General features: G+C 38.0%; 1 protein-coding gene across 1 annotated transcript in view; it reads left to right on the top strand.

The window, feature by feature from the left end:
- The window catches only part of LOC140245352 (uncharacterized), a 93221-nt gene that overhangs the window by 36701 nt on the left and 36245 nt on the right, over positions 1–20275 (top strand). The window contains exon 2 of the mRNA XM_072324930.1: positions 19730–19862. Within this exon, the coding sequence (XP_072181031.1) occupies positions 19730–19862 (133 nt within the window). The remainder of the gene's footprint in view (positions 1–19729; positions 19863–20275) is intronic.

The raw sequence follows: 20275 nt of genomic DNA on the forward strand, positions 1-20275 counted from the left end.
ACTGCGTGATGCGCAGAGAAGACAACGAAGGCAACGTTACTTAGCAACACATACGCGCTTTACTCTTGATGACAGCTCAGCATCGGCAATCTTCGTATCAATGCTAACGGTGATCGGCAGTATCGCCCTCTACACTACCGGGACTATTCACCTTTAAAGTGGTAGCTTGTCGCATTTTGTTAGGATCGTTTGGTTTGAATATCTCAGCCATTTCAAGACCAATTTTTATCAAATATACGTTGAATTTCTCTAAGAATAACATGTTCTTTCATATTTCATACAAGATTTCTCATTATCTCACAAATACACACACAAGCAAAAGTTGGAAACCTGCAGCCCCATCTAAACCCAAACTGTACCATCCCTTTAATCCTCATCTTTCAATTCAACAGTGTTTGCAGAGCCTCATATCATTATATCGCACCATTATAACATCATAACCGATAAACAGGAGTCCAAATGACAAGATATTTCATCGCATTTTGCAGTATCTGAACGCGTTTAAACTGAAATTGGGTCACCTGGATGAATGAACACCAGATTATCTGAATTCCCTCTTCCAATGTTATTAAAAAAGTGACAATTTTTTGTTGTTGTTTCGTGTTTAACCTGTTCCGTACGGGAACCTGGTGGCCTGCATATTAAGTCTATGGGCATTTCAGAATTCGGTATGGAACGGGTTGAGTTCCAATCAGGAGTGAAGGAGAAACAAGGTTAATGTAGACCTTCCTCTTCAGAGCATGTTGCGGTTGCCGCTTGACAGGCAGAAGCTACACTGCTTCCCTCGCCAAAAGTCAAGTCTTGCGGATTAGATCCTGACATGATGATTGAGCAGTCTCTTACAGTTTCTCTTCAGGCACACACCATTGACGATGAAACACCTCATTCACGATGGGACTCCAGAAATCTGTTCGTACTACATGTACATATCAAACTGGTCAGTGGGAAATATTAAAGACCTATACATTGTTGTAATACATGAAATTGGGGAGGGGGATTGGCAGAGAAAGACACATACAAATATTTTACAATTTCGTACACTTTTGATCTTTTTTTTTTCTGTGTACTGCTGATGGGAATGAGAAAATGCCATGATTTTCTTTCTCCTCCTCAGGCAAACTTTCTTGAAAATTTGAATGCAGTTCTCATGGCTATGGCTGAGGAAGCATATTATTTGCAGACTTATTATTTTGTTTTCATTTGATAACACAGGTACTTTGTACTATCAATATATATATATATATATATATATTTTTTTTTTTTACTTGTGGTGGATTGAAACCATACAGCAGATTGAAGGTAGTCAGAATGATGGAAATTTTCTGTAACACTTTACAAGGAAATATGATCAAGATATACAGTGCTTCTTATAGTATGAGACCATGGTCTAACAGTAGAGGTATCAGACATGGGATATGTTTGTGGCAGAAATAGATGTAGATACTGTAAAACACAATATTTTCGCAGCATGAAATTTTTGCAAATGGGAGCCGACGACCTTATTCGAAGCATTAAATTTTTGTGAGTTGCCTCCAACATTCAATGCTTATAGTGTAGACAGGATCTTTAGCGTGCATTTTAATTTCACGGAACTCGACTCTCGTGAAATTCGCAAAATTAACATGCACGCGAACATTCCTCGTTTTACAGTAGATGGATAGATAGATAGATAGATAGATATAATACATTGTACATTGCTATTAGTAAATGTAAGATAAGCAGAGACATAACAAGAGATATAGTTTTATGTTATAGAGACAGAGAAAGAAAGAGAGACACACACACACTATGCACATTATGTAGATTAAACAGAACACATGCAAGAGTGAATAGAAAGATATATATGGCCAGACTGAAAATATATTCTATATAGAGAAAAAGATGTAGGTAGAGTGTAGAATAGGTGGGAAAAGAAATGGAAAAAGACAATGTGACTGGCATTGTGAAAGCAATAGAGGGCAGTGTTTCACTTTATCATGAGGGGGCAGGCAGCCTTTTCCCCAAAATGATTCACCTCTTGAATGATCCTGTCAGACAGCAGGTTACTTGAGGACGAACAGCTGTTGATTTTAATCACTGATACTAGGACAGTGAAATCATTGGCTTGCCAATACCGGCATAGATGGTCCCCTTCCCAACGCGCCAGTTTTCCTGTCAACATAGGCCTACTTGTAGGATTATGTTTGGGTATAATATACACATGACATTTTAGATTTTCATCATAGTGTCAGAATGTCAATGCCATCTAATAATGTTTTGCAATGATAAATGAAACACAGTACTCTAATAATGGTAATAACAGAGATTAGTTTCCAGTGTATGTTGACAGTAGTTGAAGAGTTTGAATGCAAAACAAGTACAGTAGCTGCAAAGTTAACTCTTCGAGGATGAGCTGATTTTGCCATCACACACATTTCCCAAAGACACATCTTGGGTATACTCGGGACTAGTCTTCAAGGGGGTAGAGACCATCACCATATACAGGCAAACCTGTCTATAGCGGCCACCCAAGGGAGACGGAAAAAGTGGCCGTTATAGACAGGTGACCGCTATAGACAGGTAACCCATCTTTGTGTGCATTGCTTACTTAAACATGTACACGTGTCACTGTCGTATCCTTACATGTACATGTATGTGTGTACGTATGCACACACCGTGTGTTTCATGCATTTAACCATGCCGGTGTATAGTTGCACAGTAGTATGTGTATTGTCGTGATGACTGAATGAGGGATGAATGCAGCGGTGGCGATCACTGAACGTTGCCCGCACGGCTATATACAAAGCAGAAAAACACGCTGAATTATCGGCTCGGCTACGGCTCCATTGGGTTTTTGGCTGCTATGGAGAGGTTGAAATCTACCGCGGGAAACAAAATTTGTGGCCGCTGGCCGCGTTAGACAGGTGGCCGCTATACACAGGGTCTCTAACAGGGCTTTTCTCTTGGGGGGATTTTTCAGTGGCCGCTATAGACAGGTGGTCACTATAGACAGGTGGCCACTAAGACAGGTTTGACTGTATATATATAATTTATAGAGAAAACCAAAAGCATTTTCATGAAACCACGCTTGTTACACAACAAATATTTTGAAGATGTTATTAAGATTATCACATATATTTTACTACTTTCTTTGTTTACCTGCAGAATCTAATCTCATATATCTTTCATTGTTGAAATGGAATAATCAACTTTTGCATTCAAATTCTTCATATAATCAATTTATTGCCGTAGCCCTCAAAATAAGAATCTGGCAGAACTGATATGAGCAATTCAAATGATATCAATTTCAAAAAAAAAGTAATATATCAAGACTGATTGATTGCCAAGACATATACATTATTTCATTTTCAAATATTTTATAATTGATAAGGTTGTCAGATTAATGCATCGTTTGTGCCAAACCTGGAACAAATACGATGATCAGATGAAGATGTCAACGGGAGCTTGAGGGGTCAAGTGGTCGCCTAAATTCAAGATGACCGATGGAATGTTTGCGTAATCAATCAGTGTGAGGGCTGCACCCCGGCTGCAGTATGTGCCCAAAGGCAGGCCAGGAAATGAGTCAGGGTGTGGGTAAATTGGGATCAGCAAAACAAAACAAAAAAAAGTGTTTAAAAAATGACACTTTCTAGAGGGAAGTGACCAGTCTCTCTCACATGGCCATGCCTTGCCCGCTGGGTAGGATGACTGTGCCAAAATGGACTGATGTGGAAGAAATGTCAGGTATGGATTTCATGTCATCGTTTTCTACTTGACCTGGATATAATTCACATACAACAACTATAATCAAAGTGGCATTTGTGAATTAATACTAGTGGTACTATTAAAAAATCAGTGTAAGGCCAAGTCCCATTGGGACTGATCAAGGGCAGATCCAAAAATTCTGTAAAGGGGGGGGGGGGGTGGGGAGGGCGCAACTAATATTTCTTGTGCCACTTCCGGGTTTCATTTCATTTTTTTTTTCTTTTTATTTCTTTTGTTTTCAATGAAAAATAAAGGGGGGTGTACGCAGGTTGTGCCCCCCTCTGGATCTGCCACTCCTGATTGTGACATCACAATTGCATTGTTTTAGTAAGCTTTCCATTCATACTGCAACAACAACAGCAAAACATTGTGAAGTTATATTACACTTAAGAAATATTGAAAGTCTTGGCCGTCATAAAGGGGCATAAGCAATTCCCTCAGCAGTTCATTGCCCACAAGTGCAGCTGTGGCTTATAGCCTGCATCAAAAAATAAGACAAAACAAAAGCAAAACAAAACAAAAACCTCTGTGGTTTGAAATGTTTTGGAGTGGTCCAGAAGATGGACAGTATACCCTAAGTTGTATGACAGATTGTCAGGGAATTGGTTTCGGTAGTGGGTAGCAGTGACTATAGGAAAGATCTATCACTTCTTGTCCACAATAAAACTCCATTTGATCAGTTTGTATACTTTAAGGTTTTACTGTAGTTGGATTGGCGAGATGGAAGAGTTGAGTTTTGAGTTGAGTTTGAGCTTTTTAGAGTTGAACTTCCCTTTAGACAGAATCACTGTTTTGTGATGTGTAAAGTGGAATTGATGAATATATTGTTGGCAATTATTGTAAACCACATGACTGTTGGGGTTACTCAGTATGACCAATAAATAATCAAGCAATCATTTTGCATTAATCAATCATAATTTATATACAACAGATTGCATCCTATCAAAAATAATTAAGCATATTTGCTAGTCAATGTACTTCACGAACATGTTCAATGTGCATAGCATTTGTAATGTGTGGAATGCATGGGCAATAACTTTTTTCACTTTGATGAGTCAGTATGTTTGGTAACATGCAACCTCATAATAAACATATATGGTATTTGCTCAATCCCAGCAATATGTCAATCAAACCCTAGTAACTTTTTATGCAGGATTTCACAACAAGTGCCACAAACATACAGTAGCTGTGCACAGTTACTTTGACAGCAGCTCTGCATCACAGTAGTTGCCATGGTGACTGCAATGGTGATAGATTGCACCAATCACGAACTCTCTATGTGAAACATGACATCCATATTTATGTGATTGGCATGCAACAGTTGAGGTCTGTGTTTGTGGTGGGATGATGTCAACAAAAATCAAAATTCATATAAAATCCAAATCACTACAGGAAAATTAAGGAAGTGTGAGTTGTGATGACTAGAAATAATTTCCCATTTTCCCAGAAAAACGAACAGGTGCGTGTGGATGGCATCGCTGGTAGGATTAACATGTATTGACTGAAGGAAACCACTGTAATTGTGTCAGAGGTGCTACCTACCCTGCAGAGGTAGAGCTGGGGGTCAAGAGTTTGAGCTCTTGACCTCAGCAACAAGGGTTCAAACATTCTGTAATTCCTGGTGTTTGTGAAAAAAAAAAATTGAATGATATTCGTTATTCAGGTTTGTTACTCCGAAACACACAAATTCCCTATACCTAGATGTTTGTTAACCTAAGAATAATAAAGGGTTTATTAGTCCGAACATTTGTGGCATTATTTTTAAGGTTTGCAATTTCGAAAATGAAATAAGGTTTGTTATTCCGGAGGTTCGATAATAAAAAGAAGGTGTGTACTAAACATTACAAATGAACCTTAAAGTATTTTGTTTTCCGACGAGCAAACATGCAAAATGATAAACATCATTTATTTTTTGGATATTAATAAACCTTTGGAATATCAAACCTTGGTCAATTTTTGATAAACTAAGCTTTTGGAACAACAAACCATCATTTTTGGATTAAAAACCAGTGGAATAACAAACTGTAACCATATTAAAGGACAAGTTCACCTTCATAGAAATGGGTTGAGTGAATGCAGCAATATTAGTAGAACACATCAGTTAGAGTTTGAGGAAAATCAGACAATACGTTCAAAAGTTATGAATATTTAAAGTTTCTGCTCAGTCACGACTGGATAAAAAGACTTCTATAGCTTGTGATGTCACATGTGTACAACGATATGAAGAAAGAATAAAGAAAAATCAACATATTTTCACTTTTCTCGGATAACAAAAGAATACTCGTTTTTTTTCTTTCAGAAGGCAGGGAAAATAATATTACCCTTAACATACGTCAGTAACAAGTTGAAGAATTAATGTGCACTTTATTCAAAAAGTGGAGTTTTGTGAAATTCTCTTTTTATTTTCCTTGTATCGTTGTACGCACATGACATCATCCACTGTAGTCTTCTCATCCAGCAGTGACTGCACAGATACTTTAAAAATTCATAACTTTTGAACGGATTGTCCGATTTTCCCCAAATTTTCACTGATGTGTTCTACTAATATTGTGGCATTCACTCAATCCACATTCATATGAAGGTGAACTTGTCCTTTAATGTCATCACTATAATCCCTGCACAAAGGATGCTGAATTCATTACTAGTGTCAGCATCATTATCACGTCATGGTATGACTTCTTCTTTCCATAATGCTGAGTGTTTTGTGGTGTGGACACATCTACATATTCCCCATTCTGTCATATCACTGGAAGTAAAAAAAAAAAAAAAAAAAAAAAAGCAGCTCTCTTTCTTCCATTCTGAATTCATTGTTTCTAGTGTAATATTGGTTGTCAGTGAAATTGAAATTTCATCCTACAAGGTCAAAAGATTTTTCTTTTTATCACAGAACCCTTAGACCAAGAGTGCCTGATCCCTATTTATATTTTCTTATGCAAATTTCTGTGCTAATTTTTGTTGTTTTTGTTGCAAATGTGGATCGTAGGACATCTTGTTGTAAAGTGAAGTCAATGTACATTTATTGATAAAATTCAACAATGATTAGAAGAAATAGTAATTAAGAATCAGTGAAAAAAAAAAGATGCATCTGTAAATCAGTTAAACAGTTGATGACTTGTGTCTCCAGGTAACTGATGCGCAATAGTATTCTGGATTCTGATGGCAGCAACTTTTGGCCCCTTTGGTACATTAAATGCATTGTGGACGGGAAGTGTATCAAAGAAAATATGTAAAGCCCAAAAGATAATAAAGAAACACAAATAAGCCGATGCAGGGAATAATTTCTCAACTTGAATTTGATTTGCAATTCCATCTGATGAATATCATTTTAAATGGCATCCTGTACACTTCTATGGAAGGAAACTGCTACCTAAAAGTGTAGCAGTTGTATTGAAAAAAAAAAACATAGTAAATTGTGATGTGCAGTGCCAGGAAAATTATTCCTTGCTATATATACTTCACAAAGAAATCAGATGTAGGCATGTGCTGAAACAAAACCCTAATAGTGGATTGTGCCAGAGAGTGATAATGATAATTCAGAAAATAGAATTGAAATAATTTTTTCTCAAATATGTTTATATCTCAGAGAAAGAGAAATATAGAGAGAATTTTCTCAAATATAAGAGATGGAGAGAGAATAAAGATATGTGTTGGGGGGGGGGGGTAAATAGGTGATGATCACAGTGAACTGACAAGGAGATCTGTTCAGCCAAGGGAAGTGGTTGTAATTGTCCTGATGCCGTTCGTGGAAAAATCCTCCTGAGCATCATCCAACACCTGATGTTCTGGCTGACATTTGGTGATCTTCAAAAAAAACCACACTGAACGAAGTCTCTCACACAATGAATTATTGTCCACGTGTCTGGACCTCCGAGGGTTCTCAGTCCTCATTTTCTCCTGGCCTCACACGCCAGTCGAGTCGACATCCCTACCGAATCTTAGCTCCGAGGGATTGGAGGTGAGGGTGACATTTGGAGCAGCTTGAAAGGGGGCACAGTGAGTTGGACTGTGATGGTGTTTGTGGGTAAGAACTTTAATATCTTAGCTTGATTGGAAGTTTGATCTTTGTGTCTAGTCATTTTTTCTTAAGGTTGACTTTCTCCATTTGTACATGCAGCTGGATTATCTATTATCTACTGTGTATACATAATGGAGAATGTGTGCAGAAGTGTCCAGCCTGGACAGAATAATCTATTTATTGTACATGATGTGGAAAAATTTAAATTTTTCATTGACTCTGTCAAATCCAGTCTTGTAAACTTCAGCATGGAATTTATAGACTTCTTACAAGCATTTTATTTTTAAACATTGTCATCCCAGTTTTAATAGATCTACAAACAAGAAGGGGATTAGTTGCAATGTCATCAATTCAGATACAGAAATTGAAATCATACTCAGTACCTACGTGCTTTCTATATTTTGTATATGCTGGATGATTATCAGTATATTCAAATATTTTCCAGAAAAAAAAAATTATAGATGTATTGGGCAATACAAATAAAATATTAGTGCTATTAGCTGATCACAACTCTGTTTGATAATAGGGACATTATATGTCCAACTCTGTTTCATAATAGGGACATTATTTGTCACTTAACACAAAAGTAAACTTTTATTACAATTATGAAGATAATTGAGCTGTGAAATTATGAATTTCAAAATAGGTTGTAAAACTTGATTAATGATGTGCTTATAAAGTAATTGCACTATTTTTATGTGACCTTGATTTTTTTTTTCACTTTTTACATTCATATATTCTTCCTGACTCTGTGCCTTCAGTTCTAATAACCATGATAGTAATGGTCAATTATTACTTCCACCAAGGAAGGAGGTTGTGTTTTTCATTGGTGTTCGTTAGTTTGTTTGTTTGTTTGCAAAATCACTCAAAAAGTTGTGAATGGGTTTGAATGAAACTTGCAGAAAAAGTTTACAATGACACTATGAACAGATGATTTAATTTTGGCAGTGATCTGCGAATTCTTATGGATTTTTGAAGGATTTTCAATTAATCTTTTTGATAGCAGATAGGGTCTATAAACTTGGGAGTTCAAGCTGGGTGTATTTGAGGTTTGCACGATACAAGCTCTAAAGCGCGTGCTCTGCTTGGGCGAGGCACCACATAGCTATTAAAAAAGCTGATGACATGAACAAAAGGTTGCTATACATGTATTGAGAAACTGGGTGATTTCCAGCATGCATGTATAATGGGTGGAAATGAGCTGCTTGGCAGATGTCTGTGCTCTACGAGTGCTTTTCTAGTTGTATGTTGTATCTACCAAGTTTGCAGATGCACAGAAAGCATGTGTAGATATGAACAGCCTGCTTCTCATATTGCTAGATGATCCTGATAGAATGGTATTTAGCTGAATTTTGTCAATATGTTTTGTGAAGGGTATGGAAGATGTTCCAAGTTTCAAAGAATATACACAATGTATTAACATCAGACACGATGTTTCTATATCTGTGAAAAATGTCCAGTGCCCAGAAGGAATTTCCACTGAATCTTCATGCCTCTCGAGTAGCAGCTGGGCACAAGAAAATATGTGTATTTGAGTCTACCAAAGGATGATGTAATAGAAGTGGATGTAAGCAGATTATGACTCTGAATTGCATTTATGGCATGCACCAATACTTCCCTTCTGATTTCACTGAATAGACAAGATCATAAACAATTAATATTTCAATTACCAGGGTCTAGCAATATGGTTATATAGTGACGAGTAAAAGGAGTTGTAGTCATAAAATCAGCATTATTGCATTTAAATAAAGCCTTGTGATTTTTTATTTAAGATATAAGTGTCGCAAGTCACTTTGATAGTTTCACTCCAATTTAAGGGACCTATTAAACTTTGATAAAGTCAACCCTTCAAACAAAATCATTGTTCAATGTGATACCTCTTTTTTGTTTGTTCATATGTGTTCATTGCCTTTGTGTTTTTGGCCAGTGAACGCCCTTCAGCAGACAAAGGTTTGAAGCAAACGTTTTGAGTAGTCTGTGCAGGTGGTTTTTGATCATGGTAAGAGCTTAATGACTGTTGTCACCTTTTTCACCTGTTCTTTCACCCTACTGACGAGCTGGGATAGCCTGGTTTTTCTACTAGAACAACTTAGAAAAAGAAAAAAAACAACAACAACAACAACCAAAATCCTGTGCTGGGTTCAGTTACCGCAGGCTGCTGGTAAGTTTCACCACTGCGTCCCACTCCCACGTATGCGAAGGCAGGAAAGATGAAGAAAAGTGTGTCACACTCTTAATTAGAGGCCTTGACTCTTTTTGTCCCCAAAGGGTGGACTGTCCCAGGTATGGGGGAGACCCAAGACAGGACAAAGGGTTTTAGCAGTGGAGTAACATTAAAACGACCACGCGAAAAGGTCTCAACCATTCACGGCAAACAGGTCACATCTGCTGCAGGGACTGGGTCACTCAGATTAGCATCTATCTACGTCAGTTCTCACATCAAAGCTATCCAGAGGGACGTGGTAGTAAATGGGATTTGACGAGGAGACAGCAGAGTTTGTCTAAAATTAGGACTTGTACAGGGGTGGAGTTTTGGTTTTTTGTTTTTTTTTGCTCAAACAAGACATTACATTAGGATCAACTCATAGAATCTCTTTTAAATCATTAAAATGTGATTGCTGTTAGAATATTGAATAGCACCGTAGGAGACATAAAGGAAATCATTTTGGACTGTTGTCAAAATGTCACTGTCTACATCTGATCTTGCCATGAAAGTAGTTATTTTGGTCATTTGTAAAGTCGTCACTGCATTAGAAAGAATCTTGATTTGGTTTTTTGTTCATATAAAAGCATAAAGAAAGACAATGTTTGAGCAGTGTAAACATATTTTGTTTTACCTTTTAAGTTTTTAACTGTAAACCAGAAGAAATCGGCAAAAAGAATCAACAAAGTTATCATTCCAGATTTGCCACTGTCATATGAAATTGATGCATCATAATAGAAATAATGTCATACTAGAAATTATGATAAAAGTTCCCCCACCCCATCTGCCATCCCCTTGTCCATGGTTCTGCATTCGCTGAAGGTAAAAATAGAATTTGTGTGTCCTAATTCATACCATATTTCTTTTTACTCCATCAAGGAGACAGCACGTCACTCAATATGAATTTGCCTAAATTTGGAAATCTATTTAGACTTCTAAATTGTCCTCAAAAAACTGGGGAAGAGACAAAGGAATATCAAGGTGGATTAATAAATCAAATGTAATTAATTTTTTTCATATCATGAGACTAATATTTTGACATTTTGTGGTAAAATATTTATGTGGAAGATATTCCCATTCTTTGTCGAATTAATATTGAAATGAAATGAATTCAGTGAAATGAAATGAAATGAATATTGGGAAAAGATATGTAGATCTCATGTATATTCATTGCAGCTGTCTTGAAATGAAGGCTATCAATATGCATCATCTTTTTCTCATCTTAGATAATGTATCTTTATACACCTGTACATAGCTAGCTTCCCTGCTTTTCATTTGGCATGGTACTACGGGAATTCTGGGTAGTATAATACTAGACTATCATTCTGTTGTACAACATACGACCTGCATGGCACATTAAAGTGAGATGCCCAGTCCAGCCATAACCTGTTCAGGGGTTTGTGTAGATGTCTTGATCTTATTCCTCTTTAAATACATGTACACACTACACCCTTCATAATATTTTCTTTATCATTCCAAGGTATATTATTCTATTGCATATTTTGTATGTAAACTTTAGTCATATTAAGGTAACCTCTAGCTCACCATCGCCACCTTTGAGCCCTATCAAACTTTTACTTCAGTTCTTTTTTAATCTCTGGAGAAAATAACTTTTTTTTTTTTTTTACAGTGATGCCTTGATTTATGATTCTAAAGTGGTAAAGGCAAGTGGTGCAAGTAAAGAAACCCTGCTTGGTTTTGTAGCGAGCTTAGCTTGGAAATGAGTGTACAAACTGGGTCGAAACGTAAGAGGGATTGAAATCAGATTTGAATTATCTCTAAATTGTCAGTTTCTGTCTGTCGGGAGCAGGCAGGCAAGCCCACGGAGCCTAAAATTATACGGCGTACGTACGTCAATCGGTCCGGGTCCAGTCATAGCGGTGCCAAATGTGAATCAGTAATTCAAGCAGAATGGGAGTCATTGTCAATTATCGGTCCTAAGTCGCCCTCATTAGGAAGGCGAGATCATTATCGGCCCGTCCTACGTCATTTGTGCGCATTCCTCGACTCTGACTGCGTTGGGTAGGCTCGTTTCAGGTGTTTCAGACAGTTGCAGATTTTAATAGCGAGGAAAGCAGAAAGCAGAGTTAAAACTCTGTGGTGAATTCCATGAGGTGTTGATTAGCAAGAGTCATTATTTTCACATAGGTAATTTGAAATGTGTGCAAATACTACATTGTACTGGCTAATCCCATCTGACTTAAGTCTAACTGGAAGCAATCCAAATATCCGATGATGAATATCCTCCCCAATTCTTGTCATTTTGATACAATAGCCTGTCATCGAACCTGTCTCTCTGGTCACTTTGACCATCAAGGCCTGCTGGACATCCTCCATCCTGATGTTCGGTCACTATCTCTGACCGGAAACTTGATATCAAAGGTTCCAGTGCTGAGCAGCGAAGGCTACCTTGAGTTATGGTCAAATCCACATACTCTCAATATCTCAAGGATAATATCAACAAAGAGCCTAGTGCTTTCCAACCTTTTGAAATTGAAGCTGGGTTGGGAGTGTTGGAGATATCTTGTCAATTTCTCATAACCCTGTATGTGCCCATTCACTAATCTTTACTTACCAGATGTTTTCATCAGCAATTAGTTAGCCCATCCAAACTGTACTTTAGCATGTGAAGTTGTAGATTAGTAAATCCACTCGGGGGGGTGTTTCATAAAGCTGTTCGTAAAGTTACGAACGATTTACGAGCGACTGGTGATCAGTTCTTGTGCTGAATTATGAAAATTCTGATAAGTATGGCACATCAGAACTGATTTCCAGTCATTCGTAAGTTGTTCATAACTTTACGAACAGTTTTATGAAACAGGGCCCAGTAATGGTGTATCAAAAAATGTGTCTCATATTCCAACAGGAAGGTTGTGACAACACAATGGAGATTAAGGCATCGGGTAATCTCTATCTGTTGACAATTAGTTTTTAGACATTTAATGTGCCAATCAGCAAAGAAAGTTAATCAGTAAACACAGCAAGGGTTGAGAAGTAACCAAAAAGATGCTCGCTGGTCAAATACATAAAGAAGATTGTATTCATACTTTTTACATTTAAGCTTTTTCAAGACATAATAGATTATCAGCAGTAAATCAGAACACTGCCTTGTCATGAGGCTGAGGCAGCATTTGTGCCACAAATACTCCATTGACATCAGCGGGATACATGGGGGAAAATATCTAAAGTTGGCAAGTGACATTTGTGTATCCCATTTTAGATATTTCTGAACAAGACCATAAAGACTGTCCCAACAGCTGACTGCCTACTCGTAACTTGTCTCAGATAAGTGAAATAATTGTTTCATTTACTAAAAAGTTGCTTACTAGTGATCCTTCTCGAGAGATTTTAAGTTTTTCTGTCAAATTTGGCATCTCAGAAATAGAAGCAGAGTACCTGTATATTTCATTGCTTCTGTGTTTTAAAGCAAAAACCTGTCTTTAACCATTCAATCAAATGACTGCTACATATCATCCTGATGGTTTGAAAGTCAGGTGAGTGTGACACTGTAATGGCTTTGATTTTTACTTTTATGCTTTTGTAGGAATTAGATGTTTCTCTTCGTTTTGGTAGGGAAGACAACAGAGAAAGACAGTATACAAGATTTTAGTTCAGTCAGCAACTTGGTGAATGAAGTCGGTACTCTGAAGCATTTCCTCTCAAGTTAAAGCCGCTTTGAAACATTGCAGGATTATTTAGCCCTGTTTAATTCCTAGCTTAGAATTATTTAGCCCTGTTTTCTTCCTAGCTTCCAGATACAATGCAAGTCTTGAACAAGACTAAGTCTGCCAAACTTGCAGCCAGTATGGTTGCTAGGAAGATGCGAGTAATGACGACTTCCCCTTGGCAACGAACCTCAGCTCCAGATCTGTGACTCACGCGACCGGGGGTCCGAACGCAAGTTGGAAACGTCAATTACTCTGCGTTGTCATGGACGTTGGGGGGCTTGGAAATAGCTCCTCGTAGAAGACGCGCTCCCGGGCCGGGCAAAGAGAACAATTCTGGCGAGTCGGCGATAATCGCCTGCCCCTTTGTCATGTGCCAGTGAGCGGCTCCCAACCTCACAGTACATTGTACGTAGAAAGTGATTTGGAAAGGTGAGCGAGTTCCCATACCTGTGGACTGCGGGTGGGTTCCTAGAGGATGTTAAGCTTTTAGGAGGTGCTCCGAGGGTGTCTAAGTAGCTCATTTTCGGTGACTCTTCCTCACGTACTCTGAACCTCGCTGTCCCAGGTCACCGGTGGTCATCCTGAATGTAGCGGCCGGCAGAGGCTATCCAAGTTCTCTTTCCCGTGGGGTTCACTTCCCCCCTCTGCATAGATGTGCCGTGTCCTCTGCTTGGACTCTCTTATTCAGAGAATAACCCAGCTACAGATGAGCAGTGACTAAGGAGGCCCCCGTGTCTCGTACAACAGTCTCTGTAGGAAGTGCTATAGGCAGCTAGGAGTCTTATCTGTTGTTGTGTTCCATGTTTGTTTTGGATACACCCCGCAGTGTACTTCCAGTCCTCTGGACACGTGGAGAGGGGGCTTTTTCTTGCACTCGAGAGGGGCGGGTGCATCTAGAAGTTGCTGAGAGTGTGCAAGTTGCAAATGCCATTTCAGCTAGGTGAGTGGAATAAAGAGCCAGATGAAAATATTTAGATATGCTGTTATATTTCTCTCCTAAAGTGGTGTAATTCCCAGTTGTGGTAAGCTGTAATGTATTGTCAATGTTCTTGACCACTGTAAAGCAAGATATTTTTGCGGCATAATATTTTTGCAAGTTGGAGCTGATGACCTTTTTCTCGGCATAAAATTTTCGCAAATTTCCTCTGGCATCTAATGTATTTAGTGTAGACAAGAATTTTCGTGAGCATTTTTATTTCGTAAATCTTTCAAAATTCATGCAAACATTCCTCATTTTAAAGTAATTTGGTATTGCTATTTTAACACATATCTCCCTGGGCTTGATTTTGTCATGTAAACAGGGAGTGAGAGAGGGGAACATTTTTGTGATGTAGCCGGAAGCTTCTGTTAAGAGGGCAACTGCCCATACCTAAAGCCATAGCCTCTGAAATGTGATGAATTCACAAATCTTGCCGATGACACTCTTACAGAAATGCCCCTTGCAGAATGTTTATATGTGGTTCTCACAACTGTTTCCAAAGTGACCATCATGTGTCGTCGTTTTTGCCATTTGTTTATTGTTTTTTGTTTGTCTATTTGTCTGTTGTTTTGGTGAGGGGGTCAGGAAAATGAATACTATTGCCATCTCAATGGTCAATCAGTCAAATGCAGAGAGGAAACAGGGCATTATTTCATTAGATTGCAATGATAAATACAGCTACCATGGTAGTAATTGCAGACAAGAGCAAAGCCATAGTTGTCTTTTTTCATGTCTTGCCAGCTAGTGAATTTGAATAAAAGTAATTACCGGTAATCCATATAGGCTAAAAAAAAAGAAAAGAAGAAGACATATTCACCTGCAGCATTTACAATGTACTATCAGTATAAAGTTGTGGAGAAATCAGTGTACATGGTAGATATATTTTTATGCCCTTTTGTTTGAGTAGCCTATGATGATCATGTTGTATGTACATGATGGAAAGTAACCATATTTGGTTTTGGAATAATTTTTCCGCGAAGCATACATTGATGTCTGTGAGTAGAGCAATGATGCAGGACATTAGATGGTTTCAAACAAAGGGGCAAAATTTTCCCCCATCTCATTCCTAGTGCTTTGGGAACAATATCAGCGTGAGAAGATGTGTGACAACAATTTGATACTCAGAAACTGAAACGACATTATACAGTGTCAGTCATTGTAAATGACTTCATTCACAGTGGCAGTGCTGTCAAGTATGGTTCATATATGGAGTGCCAAAAGAGATTTTGTATTTTTTTTAAGGTTTCCATCCTGCCTCTCTGTTCATTATGAGCTTTTTTTTTTTCTTTTGTCTTTTTGTGTTGTGTGGTTTCAGCTCTCCATACATCTAGTCTTTGTGAACTTAATGTCACCTTTGATGTCACAGGGAGTTACCTGATTGTAAAGTGTGTGTAGGTTGGTGGTTTTGATCATTCTAAGGAGGTGCAGCATGTTGTGGTTTCAAATGGTTTCAATAAGGTATGAAAGAGAAGATGACACTCCTAATGTGATCTATTTTGCAGTATTAAAGCCAATATAGAGCATTAGTTATGGAAATGGGTCAATGTGCTTTTTCTCCAGTATTTTGTTTGACCAATACTGTCAATAATGGTGCCATGTTTCTTAAAGGGAGAGTTTACCCAAACATGTATGTGATTTTCAATAGTGAATGCAGAAAGAGTTGTGAAGCAGTACCAGGTAAAAGTTTCAGGAAACTTTATAGACGATTTACTCTGAAGTTTTGAGGTTTTTAGTTAGTTGCATGTGCTGTCTTCTTTAGATGGTAACTCTATTAGCAATCTGTGCTACTATTCACTTTAGGACATGGAAAGATTATTCAACCTAGCTCTTCCAGAGAGCTTTTGGAGTAACATTAGCCTTAAAACATCTCACTAGCCAGGTAGGAAAGGGGTAAAGGATTGACAATTTCATACTGTACTAAAAAAAAAACAATATATATATATATATATATATATATATATATATATATATATATATATGCTTCTATGCAAAACATAGCTACGTAGAAAAGATAATCCGTTAAAGAAAAATGTAATGAGAAAGTCTGTTCAATCTCAGCTTATTTTTTGTGTGTGAAAAGGGCCATGGTGATAGAAAGATGAGCTGATAATTCTTTTTTCTTCTCAAGGCACGTGATGTTCCTACCCAGCCATCATGTGAGCTGGCTCTGATCGCATTAACCCCTTGCTGTTCACACAGGAAATTTGATCGTGCGAGCAAAGTCGGAGCTGAGAATTAATTGGCTTAATTATCATCACAAGGCACCAAGTTCACGGGCCAAATTTACGACTCCGGGGCAGTCATTGTCAAAGCGCCATGTCATACATGTGTTCAAAAGCATTGCCAATGCACAGCAGTTGTTCCACTGTGCTCTATAGTAGACAATGCTAAGGCACCCATTATCATTTAACTCAGAGTCTAAATGTCACAACCAAGGTCAAATAACAGACTCTGTCCTAGCAAAGAAATCTGTACAAAGAACAGTATACCCGTCATTTGCTCCCCCTTCAGCCGTGAGTTTAGATGAAGTTTGATTATCTTTATTATTTTGGTCAACAAGAGAGTCACATGCTGCTATTCCAACAACTTCCCTGCAATAAGCTGCCATCTATACACAGTCAAGGAAAAAAAAGACTATCTCAAAGTTGAAGGTGACCTTTTTGGAACCATCTTGGCTCTCAAATCCCTGGTTACTGATCAGCAACCCCAGTGGCATTTGGTTACAGAGCAAAAGTTCAACAGCTTAAGTAGTAATCTTCCATACAATGAGGCCATACAGTGGGGTAGGGCGTGTATAGTGGCTTTTAGATCAAGAGTTAAAGTGACATATTAAGTTTTGGTTTCTGTCATTAAGTGAAACATTGTCTCATAGGGTGATTAACAGCATTGTTGTTTTGTGTGTGTGTCATCCACAAAGTCTGCATTGGTTGTGAGAATGGTCAGTCTCAAGGAGTTGTCAGAAACATACATAGATGGCTCATGGATATTCTTGCTGTTGTTGTTTTAATAAAACTGTTATGAAATGGTTGTTTAGTGGGGTCGATACTTTGTGCTTAGTTTTTAAGAGCAAGGATGTGTGCTTGTAGAGGGCACACCCTCTATGAGGCCATGAGTGCCAGAGATAGACCCCCTATTCAGACGCATGCCATTTTATACCAAAACTCGATAATGAAACGACGTATAAGGAATCATTGTATAGCCGGCAGACCGTTCAGACACTAATTTCAACCATTCTGGGAAACGTCGTATAGATGTGCAGTTTCCCACTGCGCATGCTGATATTATAGTCATGAGTGACAGCTGTGGGGTCACATTTTGTGCGCGCTCCCATTAAGCCCCACCCAGTTATGCCATTCTATGGTCGCCATACGTTCAGACGCACACGGAATGCTGATTCGACATCGAGTTCTAGTTTGAAACGATGCTCTGACCGTCGTTTCACTATACAGTACGTATTCGTTATACATCGTTTCGTTAGTCAGCGTTCAGACGTATAAATTTGTTGTATAGCTATACCGTTTTGGTGTAGCTATACCGTTTTAGTAGAATTTTTTTTTTTGCGTCTGAATGCCCTGAGAGTCGAATGACAAACAGACAAAAAAGGGTGGGATTATTTGTGCTCGGCTGGGTTAGATGAATTTTATGTGTTTTCAATTCTGCATAATATTCAGAGCATGAAATAGTTTTACATACGTAGCAAGCAAAATAATTTGTGGACTCTCCTGATTTCTGATTTCTTCCACGTGAAATGCCTGAAAAATTTCCATTTTCATAGTAACACTTAGCGGACAGAAATAAGTGAGTGCACAACTGAAAACAAGTCACACAAAACAATAAAACATGAAATCTATAGCATGAAGAATACCATGCAAATTTAAATGTTACAACAGTCATTGTTACAGTATGACTCCAGAGAGTTGGGTTTTTTTTTTTTGGTCATTAGAAACAACTATGTTAATTTTTTTTTTTTTTGGGGGGGGGGGATTGAGGGTCCCCGTGGGATGAGGGAAAGGGAGGGATGGGGGGAAGAGGTATCCAAAGGGAAGCTTGGCAATACAGTTCAAATTTAGCGCTGCCATTTAGTTGAGGTTAACCTCATTACATCCTAGGCTAACCCCCTGTCAAGTCGATGAAAGTCAGTATGACTCACTTTCAAATTTGGAGACAAAAGAGACACAGAGGGAATGAACAGAAAAAAGAGAATGGGGGAGGGGCAGTTGTGAGGAGCAGGGCTGTAATGACAAAAGATATTGTCCAGAGCTCACTGGATGGCAGTATGTGTCGGATATTGGTCATGTGGTCATCCCAATTGGTCATGTTGTCATCATAACCTCTTTGTCTATGAGATTCCTAGTCGTCTTAGAGATTCTCCCTTTCTCACTACAGAAGGTGAAATAGTTTGTATGCATGTTTTCTTTGAAGTATTTGAAGAGTAGGCAGTGAACAAAGGAACAAAACACTGAACAACAGTGAACAACATTTATTGCTGACATGTAATTATGACTTGTCTAATTTGCAGGCTTGTATGCATGCAGGTTGATTTACAACATTTGTATACTGTACACCTGTACCTAGTGCAATTTATTATTTGAATGAATCCAATGCCTAGGATATCATTGCTGAATCTTTACTCTTAGCTGTTGTTGTTGTTGTTTTTTTATTCAACTGTATTGAAATATAGAAATACGAAAACAACAATTTGCTTAGTACTGTCTGAACATGAAATTACAAACCATGTGTCATTTGTCTGGATGTATTTTGAATCATTACTTTCTAATAGTGATGTCAGTAGAAGCTATTGTTAGAGGTCACTTTTTGTAAATTCTCTCTTGAGAAAAATGTAGATTTGGATTGTTGGTGAAAATCATTTGTAGTAGATAAATGTTTGATTGCCAGACTAGTCCTTCAGACAATCACTGATACAGTGATAGCTGTTCTGGTTGAAAGCTGTCAGAGTATTTCATTTAGTTTTTACATTAAACTTGTTAAAGTATAGGTCCCTGTAGAAAACGAGTGTGAAAGCATGTGATAGACCTGTACAAAGTTGTATGTGAAGCGTGTGATAACATCTTACCATTTACATGGCATACCAATATCCTCTTCCCCCTCTTCCATCTCAGGTGCTTATTGTGGATACGGTGTGCCTGGACGTGGAGACAAAATGTATCCAGTGGACCTCGTGCTCTATTGACGAGTGCACCGAGCGGAGACAGAGTTCCAGGCCTTTCTGCTCCTGCCAACACACCCATGAGGGTAAGCGATGTACCTTGTAGAGCTCAGCATCATTTCTTTGATTTCTTTATTGTCAAAAAAAAAAAAGGAAAGCCAGACCAGTTAAGTGTTAGTGTAATAAAGAGTGAGATATCTATAGGCAAAACAGTGAAAATTTGATCAAAATCAGATAAGAATTAAGGAAGTTATGAGGAATTATGAAGTTTTTGTGTTTGTGTACGTGTGTGCTTATTGTCACACAAGGCTTCTTGAACAGTCAAAATAGATATACAATGCAAATGAGTAAGTAAATTGATGTCATCAGCCCACAGTTTGCTATACATGTAGTTTGTTTGCAAACTCTTGAACTTTCCAATCATTTTGGTCAAGCACAATTATGCCCCACTCTCAAATTGTAAAATATTTGAATTATCATTATTTTTAAGTTATTCAGT

The sequence above is a fragment of the Diadema setosum genome, chromosome 22 (assembly GCF_964275005.1).
Source record: "Diadema setosum chromosome 22, eeDiaSeto1, whole genome shotgun sequence".
In the NCBI taxonomy this organism is placed as follows: Eukaryota; Metazoa; Echinodermata; class Echinoidea; order Diadematoida; family Diadematidae; genus Diadema; species Diadema setosum.